The sequence below is a fragment of the Hyperolius riggenbachi genome, chromosome 4 (genome assembly GCF_040937935.1).
Source record: "Hyperolius riggenbachi isolate aHypRig1 chromosome 4, aHypRig1.pri, whole genome shotgun sequence".
Taxonomy (NCBI): Eukaryota; Metazoa; Chordata; class Amphibia; order Anura; family Hyperoliidae; genus Hyperolius; species Hyperolius riggenbachi.
Genome location: NC_090649.1, coordinates 326,550,409 through 326,572,438, shown reverse-complemented (window position 1 = coordinate 326,572,438; position 22,030 = coordinate 326,550,409). Strand labels below are relative to the sequence as shown.

General features: G+C 41.6%; 1 protein-coding gene across 8 annotated transcripts in view; it reads right to left on the bottom strand.

Moving 5' to 3' along the window:
• QKI (QKI, KH domain containing RNA binding) overlaps positions 1-22,030 on the bottom strand; it is a 229,682-nt gene that overhangs the window by 143,502 nt on the left and 64,150 nt on the right. For all 8 annotated transcript variants that reach the window (XM_068231750.1, XM_068231751.1, XM_068231753.1 and 5 more), the window contains exon 2: positions 19,929-20,074. In XM_068231750.1, coding sequence (XP_068087851.1) covers positions 19,929-20,074 — 146 coding nt within the window. The remainder of the gene's footprint in view (positions 1-19,928; positions 20,075-22,030) is intronic.

The window sequence follows — 22,030 nt, the reverse complement described above, 5'->3', positions numbered from 1 at the left end:
AAGCTCTGCCTCCATGAGCAGCAATATCCACGACCAAGAAAGTCGTGGATTTTGCAGAGGGGATTTGGGGGTATAAACCCCTAGTTTTGCCGCGGGGATGTGGCGTTTTAGCACTAGCTATAGTGCTTAACATTAATACAAGTTAAAAATCATTGATTTAATCTCACTTCAGAGAGGATGTATGAAATACTACAAAACTAAATCTGGTTGCTAGAAATGCTGACTATTAATCCACTCTATTTGTAAAAGATTGTTTTACAAGAACCCAAAAATAATCACCAGTTTAAGCTGGGCTTTCTACACCTACAGATTATGCTGCTTTTGAAGGGGAGGGAAATGGTGCTATGTGAGAATTGCAAAACTGACAGCATGGGAAATTGGCACAATATCAAAATATCTCAGTATAAATATTGCAGTGACTGCAGCTCTAAATATACCATTTCAAAGAATAAGAAGCAGAGTGCCCAACTGTTACCTTCTTTGTGTTATTTGGGTTGCAGTAAATTATAATCCTTTTTTTAAAATGGTTTTAAAGGGAACCTCAGTAAAAGGCATATGGAGGCTGCCATATTTGTTTCAATGCAATATCAGTTGCCTGACAGTCCTGCTGCTTTCTTTGCCGCAATAGTATCAGAGTCCCAAAACAAGCATGGAACTAATCCAGTCAAACTTCAGTCAGATTGGCATGCTTGTTCAGGGTCTATAGCTAAAAGTATTAGAGGCAGAGGATCTTCAGGACAGCCAGGCAACTTGCATTTTTTTTAAAAGGAAACAAACATGTTTGCCTCTATATTCCTCTCACTTCAGGCTCATGTGATAGGCTGTATGTTCATCATTATGCTACTCAGATCACAATGAGGCACCACATACACAAGAAGTCAATGCAGATCACTGCCTGCAGCTCCATCAGTCTGGTCTACAGAAAATGGATGCAGGAGCTCCCAAGCAGGCACTTTCAAAAAGGTACTTATGCTAATCAAGTAACCACTGGAAAGGTAACACATGCTAAGCGGCTATATGTCTACAAAGGGCTTGAAAATGATTTGTGTCTTATGCTGGGAATACACGGTACGTTTTTGCAGCTTGATTGAGCTACCAGCGCATAGCCCTGCCTCCTTGCACAGAAGCGATGACATTACGTCCAAGGGGCCCGGGCGACACTCCAAAAGCCAGCGCATGGCTACGATATGTACGCAAAAATTATTCAAACTAAAACGCGAGTCCCGCAATTCCAAATATTGTTTGATGGAATGTTTTCCTGTTTTTAGCAGCCTAAGGCTGCAATACAATTTTTTGTGCAATTCGATTCATCGATTCGATTCAATCCAGCATGTCCGATCAGGATTCGATTCAATTTGCCATTGTTTTGCAAATGCAAATCGAATTGAATCCCAATCAGACATGGATTGAATCGAATAGCACAAAAAATTGTATCTTGTAGATGGGGCTTAAAGAGATTCTGTATTGTTAAAATCGCACAAAAGTAAACATACCAGTGCGTTAGGGGACATCTCCTATTACCCTCTGTCACAATTTCGCCGCTCCTCGCCGCATTAAAAGTGGTTAAAAACAGTTTTAAAAAGTTTGTTTATAAACAAACAAAATGGCCACCAAAACAGGAAGTAGGTCGATGTACAGTATGTCCACACATAGAAAATACATCCATACACAAGCAGGCTGTATACAGCCTTCCTTTTGAATCTCAAGAGATCATTTGTGTGTTTCTTTCCCCCTGCAGCTATCTTCCACTGAAGTGTCAGGCTGTTTCTTCCTGCAGAGTGCAGACAGCTCTGCCCGTATGTAATTCATCAGTATGTGAAAGCCCAGCCAGCTCAGAGGAGGATTTATCCAGCTTGTAAAAGATAAGAGAGAAGAGAGAAGCTGCTCTAATCTAAATACACAGGCAGTGTGCAGAGAGGGGCCTGGAGGAGGGAGATGCATCACAGAACCACAACACTGAAGAACTTGCCAGCCTTCCAGACACAGGCCTGACAAGTCTGACAAGAGAGAGATAAGTTGATTTATTACAGAGATAGAGATAGCAGAAAGTGCTGCAGTAAGCCAGAACACATTAGAATAGCTTTTGGAACTTGTAGGATAAAAAACAGGATGCAATTTTTGTTACGGAGTCTCTTTAAGGATGGCCTTTTTGACATCCGTGGGATATAGGTTCACAAAAAATCTTCCAAGTGCAAACTGCTGACCTGGTATAAAACTCCAGGTCTTTAATCTACATAACTAACAATGAAATCATTAAGGTAGCCATACACTGGTCGATTTGCCATCAGATTCGACCAACAGATAGATCCCTCTCTGATCGAATCTGATCAGAGAGGGATCGTATGGCTACCTTTACAGCAAACAGATTGTGAACCGATTTCAGCCTGAAACCGTTCACAATCTGTTGTGGTGGTACTGCTGCTGCTGCCCCCGCCCGCCCGCATACATTACCTGCTCCGCCGGCGCGACTGCAGTCTCCCGGTCACCGCTGCTCCGTCTGCGCTCTGGTCTCCAGATCCGGCATGCCTCACTTCTTCTAGCCCGGCAGGAAGTTTAAACAGTAGAGGGCGCTCTACTGTTTAAACTTCCTGCCGGGCTAGAAGAAGTGAGGCATGCCGGACCTGGAGACCAGAGCGCAGACGGAGCAGCGGTGACCGGGAGACTGCAGTCGCGCCGGCGGAGCAGGTAATGTATGCGGGCTCTATTGCGTCGGTCGTCGGGCACTCGAACGCCGCTAGCGATGCGCTCTTTACCCGCGGGCGATCGACGGTTATTTTCCGCACGGCACGATCGACGGGATCGGACGAAATGGATCGAAATTCGGCGTGTAGCGTGAACGATTGGCAGCAGATTCGATCCCAGTGATCGAATCTGCTGTCGAAACGGGCGCAAATCGGGCCAGTGTATGGCCTGCTTAAAGGAGTTGCCCAAGCTTGTCAATAGGTTTGGAGTCAGATGTCCAATTATATTTGATTCTTTTAAAAAGAGGGTGGTGCATAATAATTTACAGAGCAGTAACGTCTAAACCCTTCAATTTGGATGATGATAACCTCAAATTCAAGCAAAATGATCTTTATGTCCATATTCATTATAGAACTGTGATTTAAATAGGTGGACACACACACACTTATTTGCCTACAAGGACAATAGTTTGCACTCTAGCATGAGAGTAGGAAATACAGCACTCTCTCCAAACCAGTTTATAAAAAACATGTTGTATAGGGAGAGTATTTCATTTGATTCCAGTGGAGACTGCCTTTTGGAAGGAGCACTAACAGAAGCATTGTCTTTCTGAGCAATTGCTTGTCCTTCCAAATATCTGACCTTAGCTGTCAATGGCCAGTGATAAAACCACCAGCTGCTTGTTTTTTTTCCCAGAGCTACAACACATTCTCTTCCTTTTTAAGGACATTACACCCCTGCAACAAACAGCAGTGCTTATAGCAGCTGCTAGAATGTCACAAACCTATATATTTAGCCCTGAGCTCATTGATTGCTAAGCTCCAAGTCAGCCTCCTAATGTCCCTATTTGCTCCACTATGTCAACATTTCTGACTAAATAGATAAAACGGAACGAGCGCACAGCAACAAAGTAAGTCATCCATAAAGAGAAATCAACATAAAAAAGTCCATCCGTTTTCACAGTATGATTTGCAGATGTGTGAACTGGAAAAAAGTGTGTTGACACACAGGTTTAAGTCTGACAATACCAACTGTCACTAGGTCTCAGACGTGTTTTGCAAAAAAAAAAAAAAAAAAAAAAGAGAAGTTCAACTTAAGTGTGGCGTACCATTTTTTCTAGGCTGCGACTCTCTGACCCCTTAATGTTGCTGTGGCAAATAGCAGCAAATCCAGCAATGTCCCTCTGGCAGCATCCATTGCCCCATGTTCCCCTGCTCCTCCACTGCATAGGCACATAGGGCTGGGCAGATACTCCCAGTAGCTTGGTCCTGAACCATTCACAATACATGCTGCGCACAATGTCCTCAAGTGACCCATAAATGCAAATACAGATGGGAAGGGGGGGGGGGGGGGGTATGGTTTAACTGCAAGGACAGTATAAGAAGGGAGTAGAGTTGATTCTGGTTAATGGAAGCACTGTGTTTTTTTTATGCCAGCCGCTTTGCCTTAATGGAAGCACCCCAGTGTTCTCCCCAGGTACTTTTAGCCGGGTGCTCCACCCAGCTAACTTTGGTGAGCACCCGCCTGTATGGGCTCACCTCCCAATACTCTTCCTAAGCTGTAAGCAGAGTTGCACAGAAGCACTGTCCCTGCATTCCCCCCCCCCCCCCCCCATCGCGTCCCATCTGGCTACTTTTTCATGCCTCCCGGCTGGAAAAGCATTCTGTGGAGAACACTGCACCCCCACTTCCCAAAAGTAGTTGACTGATAAAACTGCAACTGAGAAACAACTCTTCTCCCAACTTTTCCTCTCTCTGTTACTAAGGGTGGGCCTGCCTTTAAAAATATGCCCACCTTGCTTTAAGCGTTTCAACTGAAAAGGTAGGTCTTTTAACAGGAATTTACAGCCCAGCAATTAACAAAATTACTGACATTCTGCTATATAACAAAAAAAATGTTTAAAAATCACATTCAAAGAACAACTGTTTACAGTTGGGGAATTCCATAAGGCTAGCTACAACACCTTTCACAAGATCAAGCTTTAAAGAGGAACTCCAGTGAAAATTTTGTAATAAAAAAGTGCTTCATTTTTACAATAATTACGTATAAATGATTTAGTCAGTGTTTGCCCATTCAATCTTACCGTCCCAGATTTACATTCTGACATTTATCACATGGTGACATTTTTACTACTTGCAGGTGATGTCGATGGAAGTACCTGCTGCTTGCTTTTTTGGCAGTTGGAAACAGCTATTTCCCACAATGCAACGAGGTTCACAGACAGAAAACTTCCAGGAAAATGGTCCTCACAGTCTACTGTGGGAGGGGCTTCACCACAATATCAGCCATACAGGGATGATCCATTTGCGAAAAGGAATAGATTTCTCATGAAAATGGAGCATCAGCTACTGATTGGGAAGAAGTTCAACTCTTGGTCACGGTTTCTCTTCAAACATGCACACGTACATACAAGGCAGGCACTTGGTGCAGGCAGCAATATGGATAGGTTAGGGAAGAGAATGACATCACTTGGAAGTCAGCGACGCACTAGAAGCAGGAAGGCCATGCTTCCTGCAGTCTCATGATCTACTGTAAAAAGGAAATTTCTCTAGCATTTTAGGGCTAGTAAAAAAAAAAAAAAAACCCTAAAAGTGTAAGGTACCACTTCCTAAAAAAATAAATAAAAATGTAAACCTGTAATTTTCCCCCATGTGCAGTCACCTTAATTGCCCACTAAGGGTACAAGGTTTGTGAACAATTCTTTTATCTGATCAAAAGAATCTGCGAAATCATGAGCAAAAAAAAAAAAAAAAGTCAGCAGTAGATCACCTTAGAACTGAAGATGATCATACAGTCGATCATAAATAGCAGGTTAATCAATCCGCCTGTTGGATATGAATGATCATGTCTGATTTCCTTGAGAATAAAATTGCATGGTTAGGTAAATATGATCTTTTACAGTTTATTCCTTCCAATTAATAAAAATGTCACGGTTAATTAGCACCTTTTCAGTAGGTCGTAAAAATCCAACAGGTGTTGAACTAGTTTAAATCCTCATAGGGGATCCTCAGGGTTTTCTTTATTTTCAAGACAGTTTATTGCACAGCAGGCTCTCAATCTAACTGCTAAAATAGTGTGCAAGTGAGTAGGTAGGCTGGCGTGTATCTTTGTATAGATCCTTACAGGGAGTGCTTTTGTAAAGAATAAAAAGAAAATTCTGAGAATCCTTCATGAGGAGATTGACTAGACCAAAACCTGACTGATTTTTACTGCCTCCCAAACATGACAACATGGGAGAAAAGTTATGTTTAATACATTTTACTCTGGGATAAATGTATGGTACTTCTTATATGTACTGTATATGCGCACATGTATTTTAAATTTTAGAATTTTTGTTATAGTGGTCTTTGAAATCTAAAATAAATGCATGTGTAAAGGTGGCCATACCAGATCGATCAACAGATAGATCCCTCTCTGATCAGAGAGGGATTGTATGGCTGCCTTTACTGCAAACAGATTGTGAATCGATGTGAATCGATTTCAGCATGAAATCTATTCACCACCTGTGAAGCTGTCGCTGCCCCCCCCTGCATACATTACCTGATCCAGCCGGCACGAGTCCCCCGGTCTTTGCCTTCTTCTCCGCTCTGGGCTCCAGCTTCACTGTACTTCCTGTCCCGGGAAATCTAAACAGTAGAGGGCACTCTACTGTTTAAACTTCCTGTCGGAAAAGGAAGAAGTGAAGCCTGCCGGAACCCAACTTAATGCAGGGCGCTCTACTGTTTAAACTTCCTGCCGGGGCAGGAAATGAAGCCAGCCGAAACCCGAAGAAAGCGGAGACCAGGTAATGTATTGCCATTAGCGTCGGTTGTCGGACATTCGAACGACGCTATCTACGCACTCCTGACCCGCCGTCGATCGAGCGAAATCTTCCGCACGGACGGAGACGGGAACGATCCATTGGTCAGCGTTTGCACAATGATCACAGCAGATTCAATCACAGTGATCAAATCTGCTGTATATCGGTGTATATCTGTATATAACTGTATGGGCCCCTTAAGAGAGCAAGAGAAAGTGGGAGCCAGGGGCACAAAAGAACACAAAAGAAATGATCAACTGACTAACAAAAATACACTGCTAGATTTTTCAATCACCAAAATAATACATGTTACATTGATTTATTGATGTCATGCAACTTAATGCAGACAAAGTCAGAAGCCAGTATAATATAATGTATTTTAGAAGTACACGGATAATGCTTTAGATGAAAACCTTTTGGGGCAGCACATGATAACATACTTGTGTTTAAAAGCGGAAAGAAAAATTGAATTCTTACCCACTTGACCAATTTCTTTACTCTAAATATTAAGAATGAAATGTGAGACCTGACTTGGAACAGAATTGCAGTTTCTTTGTTCCAGATTCCCTCAGTCACTTTACAGTCATACGGCCAGTGCTGTAATAGGACTGTTTCAAGGTGTCTGACAGAAAAAGTATATTATTATAAGCAGTAATTATAGCACAGTTTTCCTCAGGACAAGTTCCAGCTTGTAAGTACTTATGCAGCAAATTCTCCAAGTGTGCAGAAATTCAGAACAGCAGCAATGCTTTTGCTTTTTTGCCTTTTCCCCCTCAAACTGAATACCCAGTTAAAACAAGAACCCAACACAGCTTTTGGCCATTTGTGAACTTTAGGAGAGACACAGCCACATTCCGCACATTTCAGCATGAAATGAAAGATATCATGATAACATCACTCAGAAAGCTCTAGTCATATAGTTAAAAGAAAGCAACTATGCAGCGAATTGGGGATATGTACTAACAAGTACAAAATACACGAGGTATTCCAAATGACTAGCTCTGGTTGTAAACAGATACCCAAGCTAGCTCTAGGGGGGCACATGAATGAAAAGAGTTGTAAAGGAAAAAAAAATCTGTCGTCCATTACAAGATTTTTTTGATTAATTTTAAAACTGGACCTGTAAAAATATTAGCTGTGAGCATGACCATGGAAACGAAGCTTCTGCATGCTGTACATTGTAATACATAAACAGTCTGTATATTAGTCATATTTAGAATTTATAGTACAGTGTTTATACTTGATTTATATGTAATTTAGCATTAGATTATAGGATCAGCAAGTTTTCAAAACTTTCCTTGTATTTCAGCATTTTGCAGCTATAAATGACAGATTTGTGATCATCGCAGGTGACAATCTGGAGTACAGGTGTCCCCCACTATAGCTGGCATAATAGTTAGTACACCATTGTTCCACATCACTAACAGACAATGCTCTCTCCGTATGGCAGAACATGCTCAGCAGAGCCCAATAATGTCTCAGGACAGTGATCTTGCCCAAACAGAGGCTAAACAGCTCCATAGATTTTGGGGATTATGATTTATAATGCAACAAGCTCTTCAAAGCACAATTCAAATATTTTCTAATTGGTTGAAGAAAATGTAATGCAAACAGATCCACCTGCCTCACTTTTCTATGTAGAAAAGAAACCTAATGGTTGCACTACACACAAGCTGCAGCATAAGCACAAATGAATTGCATGGATTTCACAAAACCTTTATTACAGCAACACAGGACGTCCTGACAGCTGGCAAGTTTGTAAATTCCTTCATATTGGGTGCATATCATCGAGAAATGATGCAAGCATCAGAATGCTGCTACAAGCCCCCATTGAAAGGCGAACTCTCCCATTAGTAATCATGGATGGGGAGGTTTGTTGGGAAAGTGCAGAGCCTTGCTGCAACATTTTAACCACTTCAGCCCTGTCGTTTTCACTTTATGCATCCGAGCAATGTTCACCTCCCATTCATTAGCCTATAACTTTATCACTACTTATCACAATGAACTGATCTATATCTTGTTTTTTCTGACCATCAATTAGGCTTTCTTTGGGGGGTACATTTTGCTAAGAGCCACTTTACTGTAAATGCATTTTAACAGGAAGAAAAAAACCAGTTTTAAAATAATACATGCCTCCATAATTAAAAGCCACATATTGTATTTGCCCATTTGTCCCGGGTATTACACTGTTTAAATTATGTCCCTATCACAATGTATGGCAACAATATTTTATTTGGAAATAAAAGTGCATTTTTTCCCGTTTTGCATCCATCACTATTTTCAAGCTTATAATTAAAACAAAATAAAAATATTTCATCTTTACATTGATATTTAAAAAGTTTAGACCCTTAGGTAAATATTTACGTGTTTTTTTTTATTGTAATTTTTTTTTTTAAATTAAACATTTTATTTGGGTATTTTTGGGAGAGTGGGATGTAAATAGTAATTTTTTAAATGTAAATATGTGTATTTTTTTTTACCTTTACATGTAGTTTTACTTTTTGGCCACAAGATGGCAGCCATGAGTTTGTTTACATGATGTCACTAAGTGTAACATGTACGCTTAGAGGGACGCAAGAGGCAGAAAAAGCGAGGCTTCCAAGAGGCAGAAAAAGCGAGGCTTCGAAAGAAGCCGTCGCTTTTTCTGCAGGGGAGAGGAATCGATCATCGGGCACCATGTCCCGATTGATTGATTGATTCCTGGGCTAACGATCCGCGGCTGGAAGCACACGCGCGCGATCAGCCACGGGAGCTCACATGGCCTCCTGGACGTAGCTTCTACGTCCAGGAGGCTTAAATGGTTTAACAATCCAATCATTCCACCCACCTACCTAAAAGTGGCCAAACAGCAGGCATCTGCTGCACAGGCTGAAAATAACTACAACACACATTTACCTTCATGCATATAAACCATAAGCAGTTTTGTAAACCATTAACCAGTATTACCAGCAGAAAATCCAGGCAATACAAACATGGTTTCGCGCTGCAAGTGGTTTTCACTTTGTGATACTTTCAAGCATAAATGGAGCTTATAACAGAAAACAGACAGCAATGTTGTGTTTGAGGTCAGTGCAGGAGCCAGTGTGAGGTGTACTCTGCTATTCTGTTTGCCTGGAGTTTCCCTTAAAGAGAATCTGTATTGTTAAAATCGCACAAAAGTAAACATACCAGTGAGTTACAGGACATCTCCTATTCCCCTCTGTCACAATTTCGCAGCTCCCCGACGAATTAAAAGTACCATATATACTCGGCTATAAGGGCCCGTTCAGACTGCACGCGTTTCCAGCCGCGTTTTGGAAACGCGTGCAGGAGGCAGACACGCACGACATCAGACAGTGCATAGAGGGCACTGTCTGCTGTTCACACTGCATGCATTCCGGACCAGTGCGGTCCGGGAACGCATGCTGCACGCAGATTTTGCAAAACCGCGAGGCTGTCCCATTCACTTTTCAGTGATGGGATCAGCCACGCAACACATACAAACACGGATGGCGTGCGTTCGCATGCGTTGCGTTCCGCATGCGTGGCCGTCCGCGTTTTGTAATGTGAACCGGCCTTTAGTTGAGAAATTTAGGACTAACTCAAAGTGTAAAAGTGGGGGGGGGGGGGGTGACTTGTACTTGAGATAGTCCTAAATTTGCCAACTTATAGCCAGGATGAGAGGGCTGCCTTTCTCTCTCCCCCTCCCTGTAGTGGACTAGTGGCCGGGCACTTTCATCCTCCCACCGACCCACGATCACCCAAAGGACCTCCACCACTCTATCTTCCCCCTGTGTAAAATGCTGTGGAATCGCCGCAGCAGACTTACGATTCCAGCACCAGCCGTCATTCGCACTCCTCTTCCTCGCTCGCGCAACATCATGTGACTTCTGGAGGCGGTATTCTAATGCACGCAAGTCTGCATACAGCCGGCTCCCGTACTCACATGATGCAACATGAGTGAGGAAGTGGAGAGTGCATGAAAGCTGGTGCTGGTATCGTAAGTCGGCTGCGGCGATTCCACAGCATTTTACACAGGGGGAAGATAGAGAGTGGTGGACGTCCTTTGGGTGATGGTGGGTGGAAGGTAGGGAGGATTAAAGATCCCGGCAGGCACTTCACTGCTGCTGCACACAGCATTCAATTACACAGGGGAAGATAGAGAGATGTAGACATGCTTTGGGTGAGGGAAGGAGGATTAAATTCCCTTTCACCCTTTGGGTGATGGTGGGTGGGAGGTAGGATCAATGGTTTCAGCCACTAGTGCTCTGCAGGGAGGGAGAGAGACAATGCATGGCTGCACCTTGGGGGCCAGGAGGGGTTAATGGCCACAATACCCACAATACCCACAATACTGTATGCAGTGCAGCTATTAACCACTCCTGGTCCCCAAGTGCAGTCGTTAACTTTTAGGGGTAGACTTATACTGGAAAACAGAACAATTCCAGCTTAAGGGGCTCAAATATTGGGGTCGACTTATACACGAGGTCGACTTGTATCCGAGTATATACGGTAGTCAAAAACTGTTTAACAGTTTGTTTATAAACAAACAAAATGCCCACCAAAACCGGTAGGTTGATGTACAGTATGTCCACACATAGAAAATACATCCATACACTTCCTTTTGAATCTCAAGAGATCATTTGTGTGTACCTTCTTCTCCCTGCAGCTATCTTTCACTGAAGAGTGACAGGCTGACCGTTTCTTCCTGCAGACAGCTGTGTGTCTAATTCCTCAGTATGTGACAGCCTAGCTCCTTTCACGTCTAACAGAGGACGATTTATGCATCTTGTAAAAGGCAGCTCTCTACTCTCTGACAAGAGAGCAGAGACGCTGCCTAATGTAAATAACACTTACGGGAGTGTGCATAGAGGGGGCCTAAAGGGGGGAGGGGGGGTGTGCATAACAGATAAACACTGAAGAGTTGGCAGCCTTCCAGACACAGGGTGACAAATCCGACAGGGGAAAGATAAGTTGATTTATTACAGAGAGGGTGATAGTAGAAAGTGCTGCAGTACGCCAGAGCACATTAGAATAGGTTTAAGAACTTGTAGGATAGTAGAAAAAAGGATGACATTTTTTGTTACAGAGTCTAAGTACAAATTTTACAGTAACCTTGTGACTATGACACTGAATAATTTACTTAAAATAACTGGAATGTGCGCAGGTAACTATTCTGATCAGCATCAACTTCACTTAGAAAATTCAGTTGTAAGTCCTGGCAGAGAATTACAATCTTTTTTTTTACTTTAGTAAAATGACAGAACAGCTAGAACCATTTAAAATGTCAGGTTTGTGATTTACTGTAATGGCGACTGTGTAGAATCGGTCTCAGCCAATACCACATGCTAATGCTTCTTAAACCACAGACTAAAAGTAAAACTGTCTGAGGAATAAATCAGATTACCAGACAGGACGTAACTACATAAACAGAATACTGTATCAAGTTCTTTTAAATCATAAAACTAGGAGACACTAATTACTAATCAGAAAAATAATCTGATACAGTTTAGTCACTAAAACTGGATTCATCAGCATAGCAGGTTTAAGCTATAGACATTTTTAGAATACCTGTATACAAAAATGGAATAATAGTTGCACCTTAGCAAAAGGGCTTTCTTGATCAGATTTGTTGTACTTTAATATATCACTATTTGAGAAATGGATAAAAGTATATTTTGGTGTTAACATACTCTGCTGAACACAAGTTAAATTTTCACTGTACTCAATATCTTTACGTAGTTCCTGTGTAATGTCCTGATAGGGATGGTCAACAAGATGCAAATAATCCCGAACTGATGCAGGTTTATGCAAATGTATGCAACCAAGGAGAAATTAGATTGGTCCATTTGCAAGCTGCCTGAATTTGCATAATGCTGCATCAACTCGGGATTATTTGTATCTCATTGCCCATCCCTAAAGCCTCATCTACACGGTACAATTTTCCATCAGATCAGCCGGTGATCTGATAAGAAATTGCATTGTGTGCAGACATCCAAATGGTTTCTAACCAATTTTGCATTGCTAAATACCCAATATCTATTGCAAAATCGATCGCAATCCGATTGGACCGGTTGGAAAGTAATAGATCCATCGATCTGACGGAAAATTGTACCATGGTGATGAGGCTTTAATCCCCATATATGGCCAAACCAAGGGGAGGCCAATCAACCTACCAGTATGTTTTGGGGATGTAGGAGAAACCAGTGTGCACCCCAAAAAACCCATGCAAGCGTGGACACAAGGACGTTTATTTACATTCTACATATAAATGTGAGTGCAAGCACTAGTAACATTTGCTTTGTCTACTCTATTGCAAATTTGCTCAGTGTTAATTTATTTTGCCTATGTTGTTCTATTTAATTAAAATGATGTCACACAAAACGCTCTGGCTAAATAATTTCAAACAATATTAGCTACAGGACACTAAAGGCCAAGATGAAGAGGGGAAAATACATTAATTAACCCTGCTGTTCAAATGGTGCTCATCAGTGCAGATCTCCAATTATAAATCTGCCAAGTAAGACTTGTTTATGAGAATTAACTTTGCAGTCTGCATGCTTACCAACATGAATCACTATGTATGAAATGTCAGAGACTCTTTACACTGAGCAGAGCGCAAAAACGTGTGACATCTTAACAGGAAAAGCACCCATGCATCTCAAACTGTTTCCCCAATACTGGCCCTACAGTATGGCAAAAACAGACTGAGCACCTTCAGGGGGAAGAATCCTGTAACAACAGTTCTGTTATAAGGTGGTGTGTGATATCAGAATCATTTAATCCGCCAAGTGCAAACGGAGGATTGTACCCGGAATTGGTTTTGGCTCATCATACAGAACCTGGAAGGATGGGGAGGGGGGTGGGGGGGGGGGGGGGGGGGGGGGGGGGGAATAATGTCCGAAAGACAAAAGCCAAGGCTGCCATACTACGATATAGCAAAACTTTGTAACCAAAGAAAATAAATAGAGAACCTATAGACACTGCATTACCAAGCAATGGCAGCGGACTACAAAACAGGCATTTTTTGTAAACTATATGCAGATATAAAGTCCATCTATATATCTGTGGATGTGCTTGGCATATGCTAAGATACTGAACAGAACTGGGAAAACAGAATAAGTGTTAGTAGAGATTTTTGGGTTTCAAAACTGTGAAACATTTTATAGACTGAGCTTACTGAATTGCAGGGAGGAGACATGGCTTGGCTAAAGGTAATACAAGCGAAACCCATGGCCAGTAGTCCAAGAGAAATCCACCAATTTCAAACGTGCCTGGTGGGCATTTCTGAATCAGCAAATGTGTTAAGGCCAGAGTGTGAAGGTTTTGATCAGATAGATCCTGCTCTGATCGGATATTGATCTGAAAGGGATCTATTGGGCCACATCGGCTAGTGTATGGTCCAGCTTAAAGTTTGTAAGAAATGCAAAAAGGAAGCTCCAAGTAATTTAGCTGATACAGTAGATTACAATTTTTATCTCCCAAGCCCCAAACACTGCCGTATTGTCCCAGCGACGGGGGCAGGGAAAAGCCGAGAGACGGCTCTCCCCACTCGTGGCAAAGTAACGGAATATAAAAAATATATCCAACTGATAACCTAGCCATAAATAAGGGAGAATGTTGCATAATTAGCAGATATTGCATACATAGGAATCAAAAAAGTTTCCATTTAACTGTGAAACCACAAATATCACTATACACCACCACATGTCATTTTCTGTGGCTCCATGAAAACAGTGCATGACAGTTTGCCCAACCCCTGTGTCAGATCCATGTCCATCTCTGCATAATTCCAGAGTTTGGGGAATAGCATACCCGTTGTCACTCGTCACTAATCTCTGGATAGGCTGGGCACCATACCAACAGGAAAGGTATCATACAGGAATATACTATATAAAAATCTGGTGAACAGGGATGTATTTTCATGAAAGGTGAAATACCGCTCTAAGCAGCCTAGATGTTGAAATCCTGAACGTAGAGCTATGTCCAGGAGGCCATGTGCGCTCCCGGCCGCGGATAGTTAGCCCAGGAATCAATGCATCGGGCCATGGTGCCCGATCACAGATTCCTCTCCCCCGCAGAAAAAGCAACATCTTGGAAGCCTTGCTTTTTCTGCCTCCTAAGTCCCCCTACGTCCCTCTAAGCGTACATGTTACGCTTAGAGTGACGTCATGTAAACAAACCTAAGGTTACCATCTTGTGGCCAAAAAGTAAAACTACATCTACATTAAAAAAAAATAATAAACAAACATTTACATTAAAAAAATTACTATTTACATCCCACCCTCCCAAAAATACCCAAATAAAATGTTAAATAATAATAAAAAAAAACATTACAATAAAAAAATAAAAAATAATAAAACAAATATTTACCTAAGGGTCTAAACTTTTTAAATATCTTTGTAAAGATTAAATATTTCTATTTTTTTTTTATTATAAGTTTGTAAATAGTGATGGATGCAAAATGGAAAAAATGCACTTTTATTTTTAAATAAAATATTGTCGCCATACATTGTGATAGGGACATAAACGGTGTAATAACCGGGACAAAAATGGGCAAAACAATACATGGGTTTTAATTATGGAGGCATGTATTATTTTAAAACTATAATGGCCGAAAAACTGAGAAATGAATTTTTCCCTTTTTTTCTTACTGTTAAAATGCATTTACACTAAGGAAGCTCTTCGCAAAATGTACCACCCAAAGAAAGCCTAATTGGTGGCGGGAAAAACAAGATATCGGTAAGTTCATTGTGATAAGTAGTGGTAAAGTTATAGGCTAATGAATGGGGAGGTGACCATTGCTCGGATGCATAAAGTGAAAACGACTGAGGGCTTAAGTGGCTAAAGAACTTAGAGCACCCCCAAGATTTTATATAATACAATGCTTAGTACCAGAGAAAACTTTTGAACAACTATAAATGAGTAGCTTTCATTGACATTTAAAAGGAAACCAAGGGTGAGAGATATTACCTTTTAAACAATGCAAGTTGCCCAAATCCCCTGCTGATCCTCTGCCTCAAATACTTTTAGCCATAGACCCTGAACAAGCACATAGATCAGGTTTCTTACTGAAGTGTTACTGAATTAGCTATATGCTTGCTCCAGGTGGGTGATTCAGGCACTACTGCAACCAAAGAGTTCAAAAGGACAGCCAGGCAACTGATATTGTTTAAAGAAAATAGAAGCCCACCAGTGGCTACAGAAACACAGGCTACATTGACAGAAGATATTAATGTCTTTCCAGACCACTGCATGGTGTATAAAGGTTTCTGTATTTTCATGTGCTGTGTCACTGTAGCCTTGGGTATTTACTTCTTTCTATGTAGTAGTGCGATCGCTTCCTCCAGAGTCACATTGCCATCCCCAAGCTGTGCTGCAAGAAAACACCTTCAAAGACAAAGAAACACATATAGTGCAACCTGTATCAATCTAACTATATCACCCTGAAGTGACAGACACTCATCAAAAACCGGGGTGTGACAACATGGAAGGGTTCCACCACCTGCGGGCTCAGGCGCTCCCCCCCCCCCTTTATGTCCCTGCTCACCAGATTTATACTTGACTCAGCATCTATATTCTGCCACCAGGGCACTTCCGCATGGACTTATCTGTAAGTAAACTGCGAAGAGCGGACTATGTGTAAAACCACTTTTAATACTTAGATTAAAATCAAGTAATGCCCGTACATGTTAAAAAACAGAGCTTTGTATATCACCATCCCTCTGGTCGGGCAGGATTTCAGCGTCTCGCGTCTACCGTGCCTCCAGATCCCCTCATGGACTCAGCTTCCGTGTCCTGTAGCTCCGCCCTACCGGTTTCGTCACATCACATGACTCATCAGGGGCTACTACCAATACGTTTGCTGAGTCTTAAATCCACCTCCCCTCTCTAGAATATTACGTACACCTGGGTGTCATCAATGCGGCCGGGATTCCGTGAGGCTGGTTGCCCGTTACTTTGCCAGCCCCTTTGTTCGTAGCAGAATTATCCCTATGTACTCTAATCCTTATTCATACATTACCTGGCTCCAAGCAAAATTATCTTTTGTCCATACGTATGTACACATCTCCAGTGTTATCGCCTCCCCTTCTCCGCCGCAGACTTCACTCATTGCTATTGCCCATACTACGCTCCATCTTAGCTGGCGCATGCGCATAGTTGTGGCCCTCCTACTTTCATTTCCCATTTGCGTTCCACCTCTCTGCGCACCGCCTCCTCCCACTTCCGCGTTCCAACTACCCTTTCCATTTATGCCAGTACTTCCGCTATTTGCGTTCCATATGCCGATTCCTTGATGACAGCCAGGGAAATAAATAAAACGCCCACTGCAGAACATGTCTGCATATATCTCCGTACGCAAAATCCTGAAACCCTTTAGAGTTTGATGGGTTACATCACATGTTTTTCCCTCCCCTCCTTCAGCCTTGGGTATTTGCCTGCTTCTGGAGGCAGATCAGAGTCCCTATTTGCAGTCCAGGAAAGAGTGATGCTGGGAAACCATCTCCCAGCCAAATGTGTTATGTGATCTTGCCCTTCTCTCTGCCTTCAACATCCATGATCTTCAAAGTACTAGTGTGAAATGTCACAGACTGTTCACAGAGATCCTGCATGCAAATCTTGCAAATACGCATTATCATTAATAATTAAATTGTAAAATAGCAGTAAGGCTATTTAAACTTTAGCCAACTGGGAGGAAGATCATTAATAGGTTAGGGCAATTATACCTATATCTGCTATACCTGCTTTTGAAGGGGAGGTAAATTGTGCTATGTGAGAATTGCAAAACTGACAGCATGGTAAATTGGCACCATATCAAAATCTCTCAGTATAAATATTGCAGTGACTGCAGCTCTAAATATACAATTTCAAAAGAATAGAAAGCAGAGTGCCCACCTGTTACCTTATTTGTGTTATTTGGGGTTCTGGTAAATTTTAACCCTTCTTTATAACAGTTTTAAAGGGAACCATATTTATTTCCGCTTAAATAATACGAGTTCCCTGGCAGTCTTGCTGATCTATTTGGCCGCAGTAGTGTTTGAATAACACCAGAAACAAGCATGCAGCTAATCTTGTCAGATCGGACAATGTCAGAAACACCTGATCTGCTGCATGTTTGTTCACGGTCTATGGCTAAAAGAGGCAGAGGATCAGCAGGAGAGCCAGGCAACTGGTATGGCTTAAAAGGAAATAAATATGGCAGCCTGCATATTTTTCTCACTACAGTTGTCCTTAAAAGTGTGGTTAAAATGAAACTCTGCGATATGAGTAGCTTCCAGCTGTGCTATACTCTGGGCTCAAGAACAGCAGGTGGCACAATAGAAGCCTCCAATATGATCGAATTGGCAGGTTATTCATAATATTGGGGAGACCCTGTATTGTAAAAATATCATTGTGCAATATCTGAGTGGGACTGATGAGAAAGACAGGGAGCACCCATGTGGAAACAAAAGGATCTTTGTACTAATTAGCCATTGCAAATCCATACCAAATATCCTGGCAACGTCTATTGATTTGAGAGTGTCACTTTATGACACCCCAGCACCATTGTGTTGGTTCCAAAAAATGTTTGCATCCCAGATGGCCAGTCACTGATTCTTCTTCATATGACATGATGGTGTATACAGCTACTTAGTATTTGTAGTGCACCAATCTAATATGGTGAACCATGCTTTGTTTACACATAGCAGTCACAACCTCTATTCACCCTTAGATGTGGTCAGTTTTGCCGCACGTATTTTTACATTAAACTATTTTATATGCAATTGTGTTACAAGTATTCAAGTGAGATACATTTCCAATTGCTCTCCCATACTCACGATCTAGTAAGATACAAGAGAGCATCTTGATATTCAGCGATCAATTATTCAATGTTATTTGGATGGTTAATTCCCTATGGTACAATTAATCCCCAGGTTCATCATTTTGTTGCCGTAATTAAACATTTTAACAAAATGGTCAAAAAGTATGCACAAGCTGTTTATCACGGCTGCCCTTTGAGCTCCACAATACACAGAGGACATTGCGCTTTAGATGTGATAATTATTGAGTTCTTGAATTTGGCTAAGAAGCCACAAAGGAACACAACCAGTGAATTTTACATTAATCAGAGTTAACAGTTTTTTTGCGATTAGAATTTAAAAACATTCATTCATCAAAATAAGGATGCACAGTTTAAATCCAAAGTACTTCTAAACCAAAGACTTAAATAGAGCTATATTAACAATTATTCATCAATTAACAATTTAACATACCTAAATTGAAACACCGGAAAGTCTCGCCCAGTGTGAAATAATGTATTAAAACCTATTAACAGCGCCAAGCCATCAAGCTTGATAACAGAGTACCTGATCACAAGCATTCATCTTATATGGTAGTGAAGTTTGCCAGACACATTCTATCCACCACTTTGCATATTAACCTGATTGCTATAAATAAATAATGTCTCCATTTTGGGTTTATTTTGGTTTTATAAAAAAGACAACCATCTTGATATAACTATTACTACATACTAAAAAAAACTGAAGGTCTTAATCCTGGAATCAACTGTAATATTAGACAAATATAACAAGTAAAATACAAATTAAAACTTCAATTAAAGTTTGGGTTTATGCAGTTTTTCTATGAATTTATAAACAGAACTTGGAGCTACTTTGGTTTAGGTGACCCAGTAAGTAAGGCCATAGGGAACAGTTCTCCAATCAGAGCAACATCTACAACTTGAAGAATTTTATTTGGCCAAATAGTGTGAGAGTATTACTACATCCCATCTGAAACCTAGAAGTATGAGAGGGTGCTGACCACCCAATTAGGTTAGTGGAGTTTACCTATGGACTTTCTCACTGGGTCAACCAAACCATGGTAGCTCACATAACTTTATTTTCAACTAATCATGCATAAAAACCTTTGTAGACTATTGTCATTTCAGCAACATATAAAAATAAATATCTGCAGCACCAGCGCAACTACCCCTCAAACAGCTGCTTGCTCAATCTCAATCAAACTGTACCACTTCCCTTTAGTCACATGGGTAATCGGGGGAAGGTAGGAGTTATTGCCATGGCACTTAAAGCCACATCTATTTAAAACATTGCCTATCAGGTAGGCAAATCGTTCAGGAACAGCCTTATCAGTCCGCCGACAGTGCGTACACACGCACTACTGTCTGCTGAAAGTCCGCCCAGCGGGAGGGTCTGGCGGATCCGTCGTTGGCTTCTGTAGTGCGTGTACGCACCTTTACTAGGTTGTTAGTTGGCCTGAGCAGGCATGTGGCAAAGTAAATAAACAAAATATCTTCCTTTAGTATTTTGAAAAAAAAAGATTAAATTTACTCAAAATAAAGCGCTATTAAATGTGCCTAAGCTTTGGATTCATAAACAAATGTATGCAAAACCTCATGTAAAAAAACAACTGTCCCCTTGAGGCTATGTACAGCCTATCCTTTAAACACGTATAAAGATATACTTACATCGGGGTATTCTTTTACAGGCACATAAAGTTTTTCTTGTAACTGCACGATAGGTCCGATACCATCGGGTAACTCTGCACTCCTTTTCTCAGGGTTGCTGCCATTCATTGTGTCATTGTACATATCCTTCCGCACTCTGCTGATCTCTGAAAAAGTAAAAAGGGAAATTTGCGTTAGTCTTACATGTAACATACTTCAATTCGTACAATTAAAAACTTATTAAGCCAGCTCTTGCTGCTGCTCCCACTGCTATTCCTCACATATAATGGTATTTGCAGCTGCCACTTCCACCTACAGGGCACTTGCCTCACTTCTTGGCCAAGCAAAATTTAAAGGAAAAAAAAAAAAAAGCAAGCAGAGCCACAGTCCTGGCAAATAAGGAATGTTTATTGAAAAAAAAAAAAAGGAGGCCAATTAAATCACTACCTATAGAAAACAGCAGCAGGAGGCAGAAAGATTTGCAGGGCAATGCTGGTGGTCACGTTTTAGGGCTCATTTCTACTACGTCCACATACACAGTATTTACACAGTATAAACACTGCCTATTCAGACAATATGCTGCAATTTTCTGCAGTACGCATTTGCATTCGGCTGCGGCTTCGCAACAGCACAGTTGCTGCATCCGATTTGGAACTGACGCAGCACCCTAGTGGAGTTGGTACTTAAAGAGGAACTCCAGTGAAAATAATGCAATAAAAAAAAAAGTGCTTCATTTTTACCATAATTATGTATAAATGATTTAGTCAGTGTTTGCCCATTGTAAAATCTTTCCTCTCCCCGATTTACATGCTGACATTTATTACATGGTGACATTTTTACTGTGGGCAGGTTATGTAGCTGCTGCTAGCTGTTTTGGCTGTTAGAGACAGCTGTAAACAGCTAATTCCTGTCTGTGAACCTTGTTACATTGTAACAAACTGCCAAAAGTACTGCAGTCCCAGAGCTTCTTGTGGGAGGGGTTTCAGCACAAAATCAGTCATACAGCGCCCCCTGATGGTCTGTTTGTGAAAAGCAATATATTTCTCATGCAAAAGGAGGCATCAGCTACTGATTGGGATAAAGTTCAATCTTGGTTGGAGTTTCTCTTTAAGGTAACAATCTAGCAAGATAAGATATCTGTATTATCTTAATTTCTTTTAAATAAAAAAATGAAGTGTTTTACATGGAAGTAATTCTTAACGTCGTATAGGGCAAGTCAGATGCTACAGTCTCCTCTCTACCTGCATATTAAAGAGAACCCGAGGTCAGTTTGAAGAATATTATCTGCATACAGAGGCTGGATCTGCCTATACAGCCCAGCCTCTGTTGCTATCCCAAACTCCCCTAAGGTCCCCCTGCACTTTGCAATCCCTCATAAATCACAGCCACGCTGCTGACAAACAGCTTGTCAGAGCTGGCTGTGTTTATCTCTATAGTGTCAGTCTGTTGCTCTCCCCACCTCCTGCAGAACTCCAGTCCCCGCCTGCATCCCTTCCCTCCCTGCTGATTGGAGGGAAGGGACGGGGGCAGGGACCGGAGCTATGCAGGAGGCGGGGAAGCAGCTGAGACTGACACTACAGATGTAAACACAGCCTCACAGCACAGCTGTGATTTATGAGGGATTGCAGAGTGCAGGGGGACCTTAGGGGGGTTTGGGATAGCAACAGAGGCTGGGCTGTATAGACAGATCCAGCCTCTGTATGCAGATAGCATTCTTTAAACACACCTCGGGTTCTCTTTAAGTCAGGAAAAGGTAATGCTGGGAATACATGGGTAATTTTTGCGACAGATAGATAATTTTCAACATGTCCAATCTCCCATCGTTTTGCCGCTCGATTCTTGATAGAGGTGAATGGACAAAGCTAAGAAAACGAGCGGAAGATAAGAGAATCGAGTGGCAAACTCGATCGAGCAGAGAAGCGAGCAAAAACAAAAAAAAAAAACAGAAAAAAATGACCCGTGTATTCCCAGCATTAGAGCGGTTACAGCTGAGGGGAAAAGCAGGTGGTTAAGCGATTTGCACAGCAAAAATCACACAGTTATCAGCTGAGCAATAAGAGGCTGTGGAATTCCTGCTACAGGGAAATCAATAGAATTAAGGGCTGGTTCACACGGTGTTTACC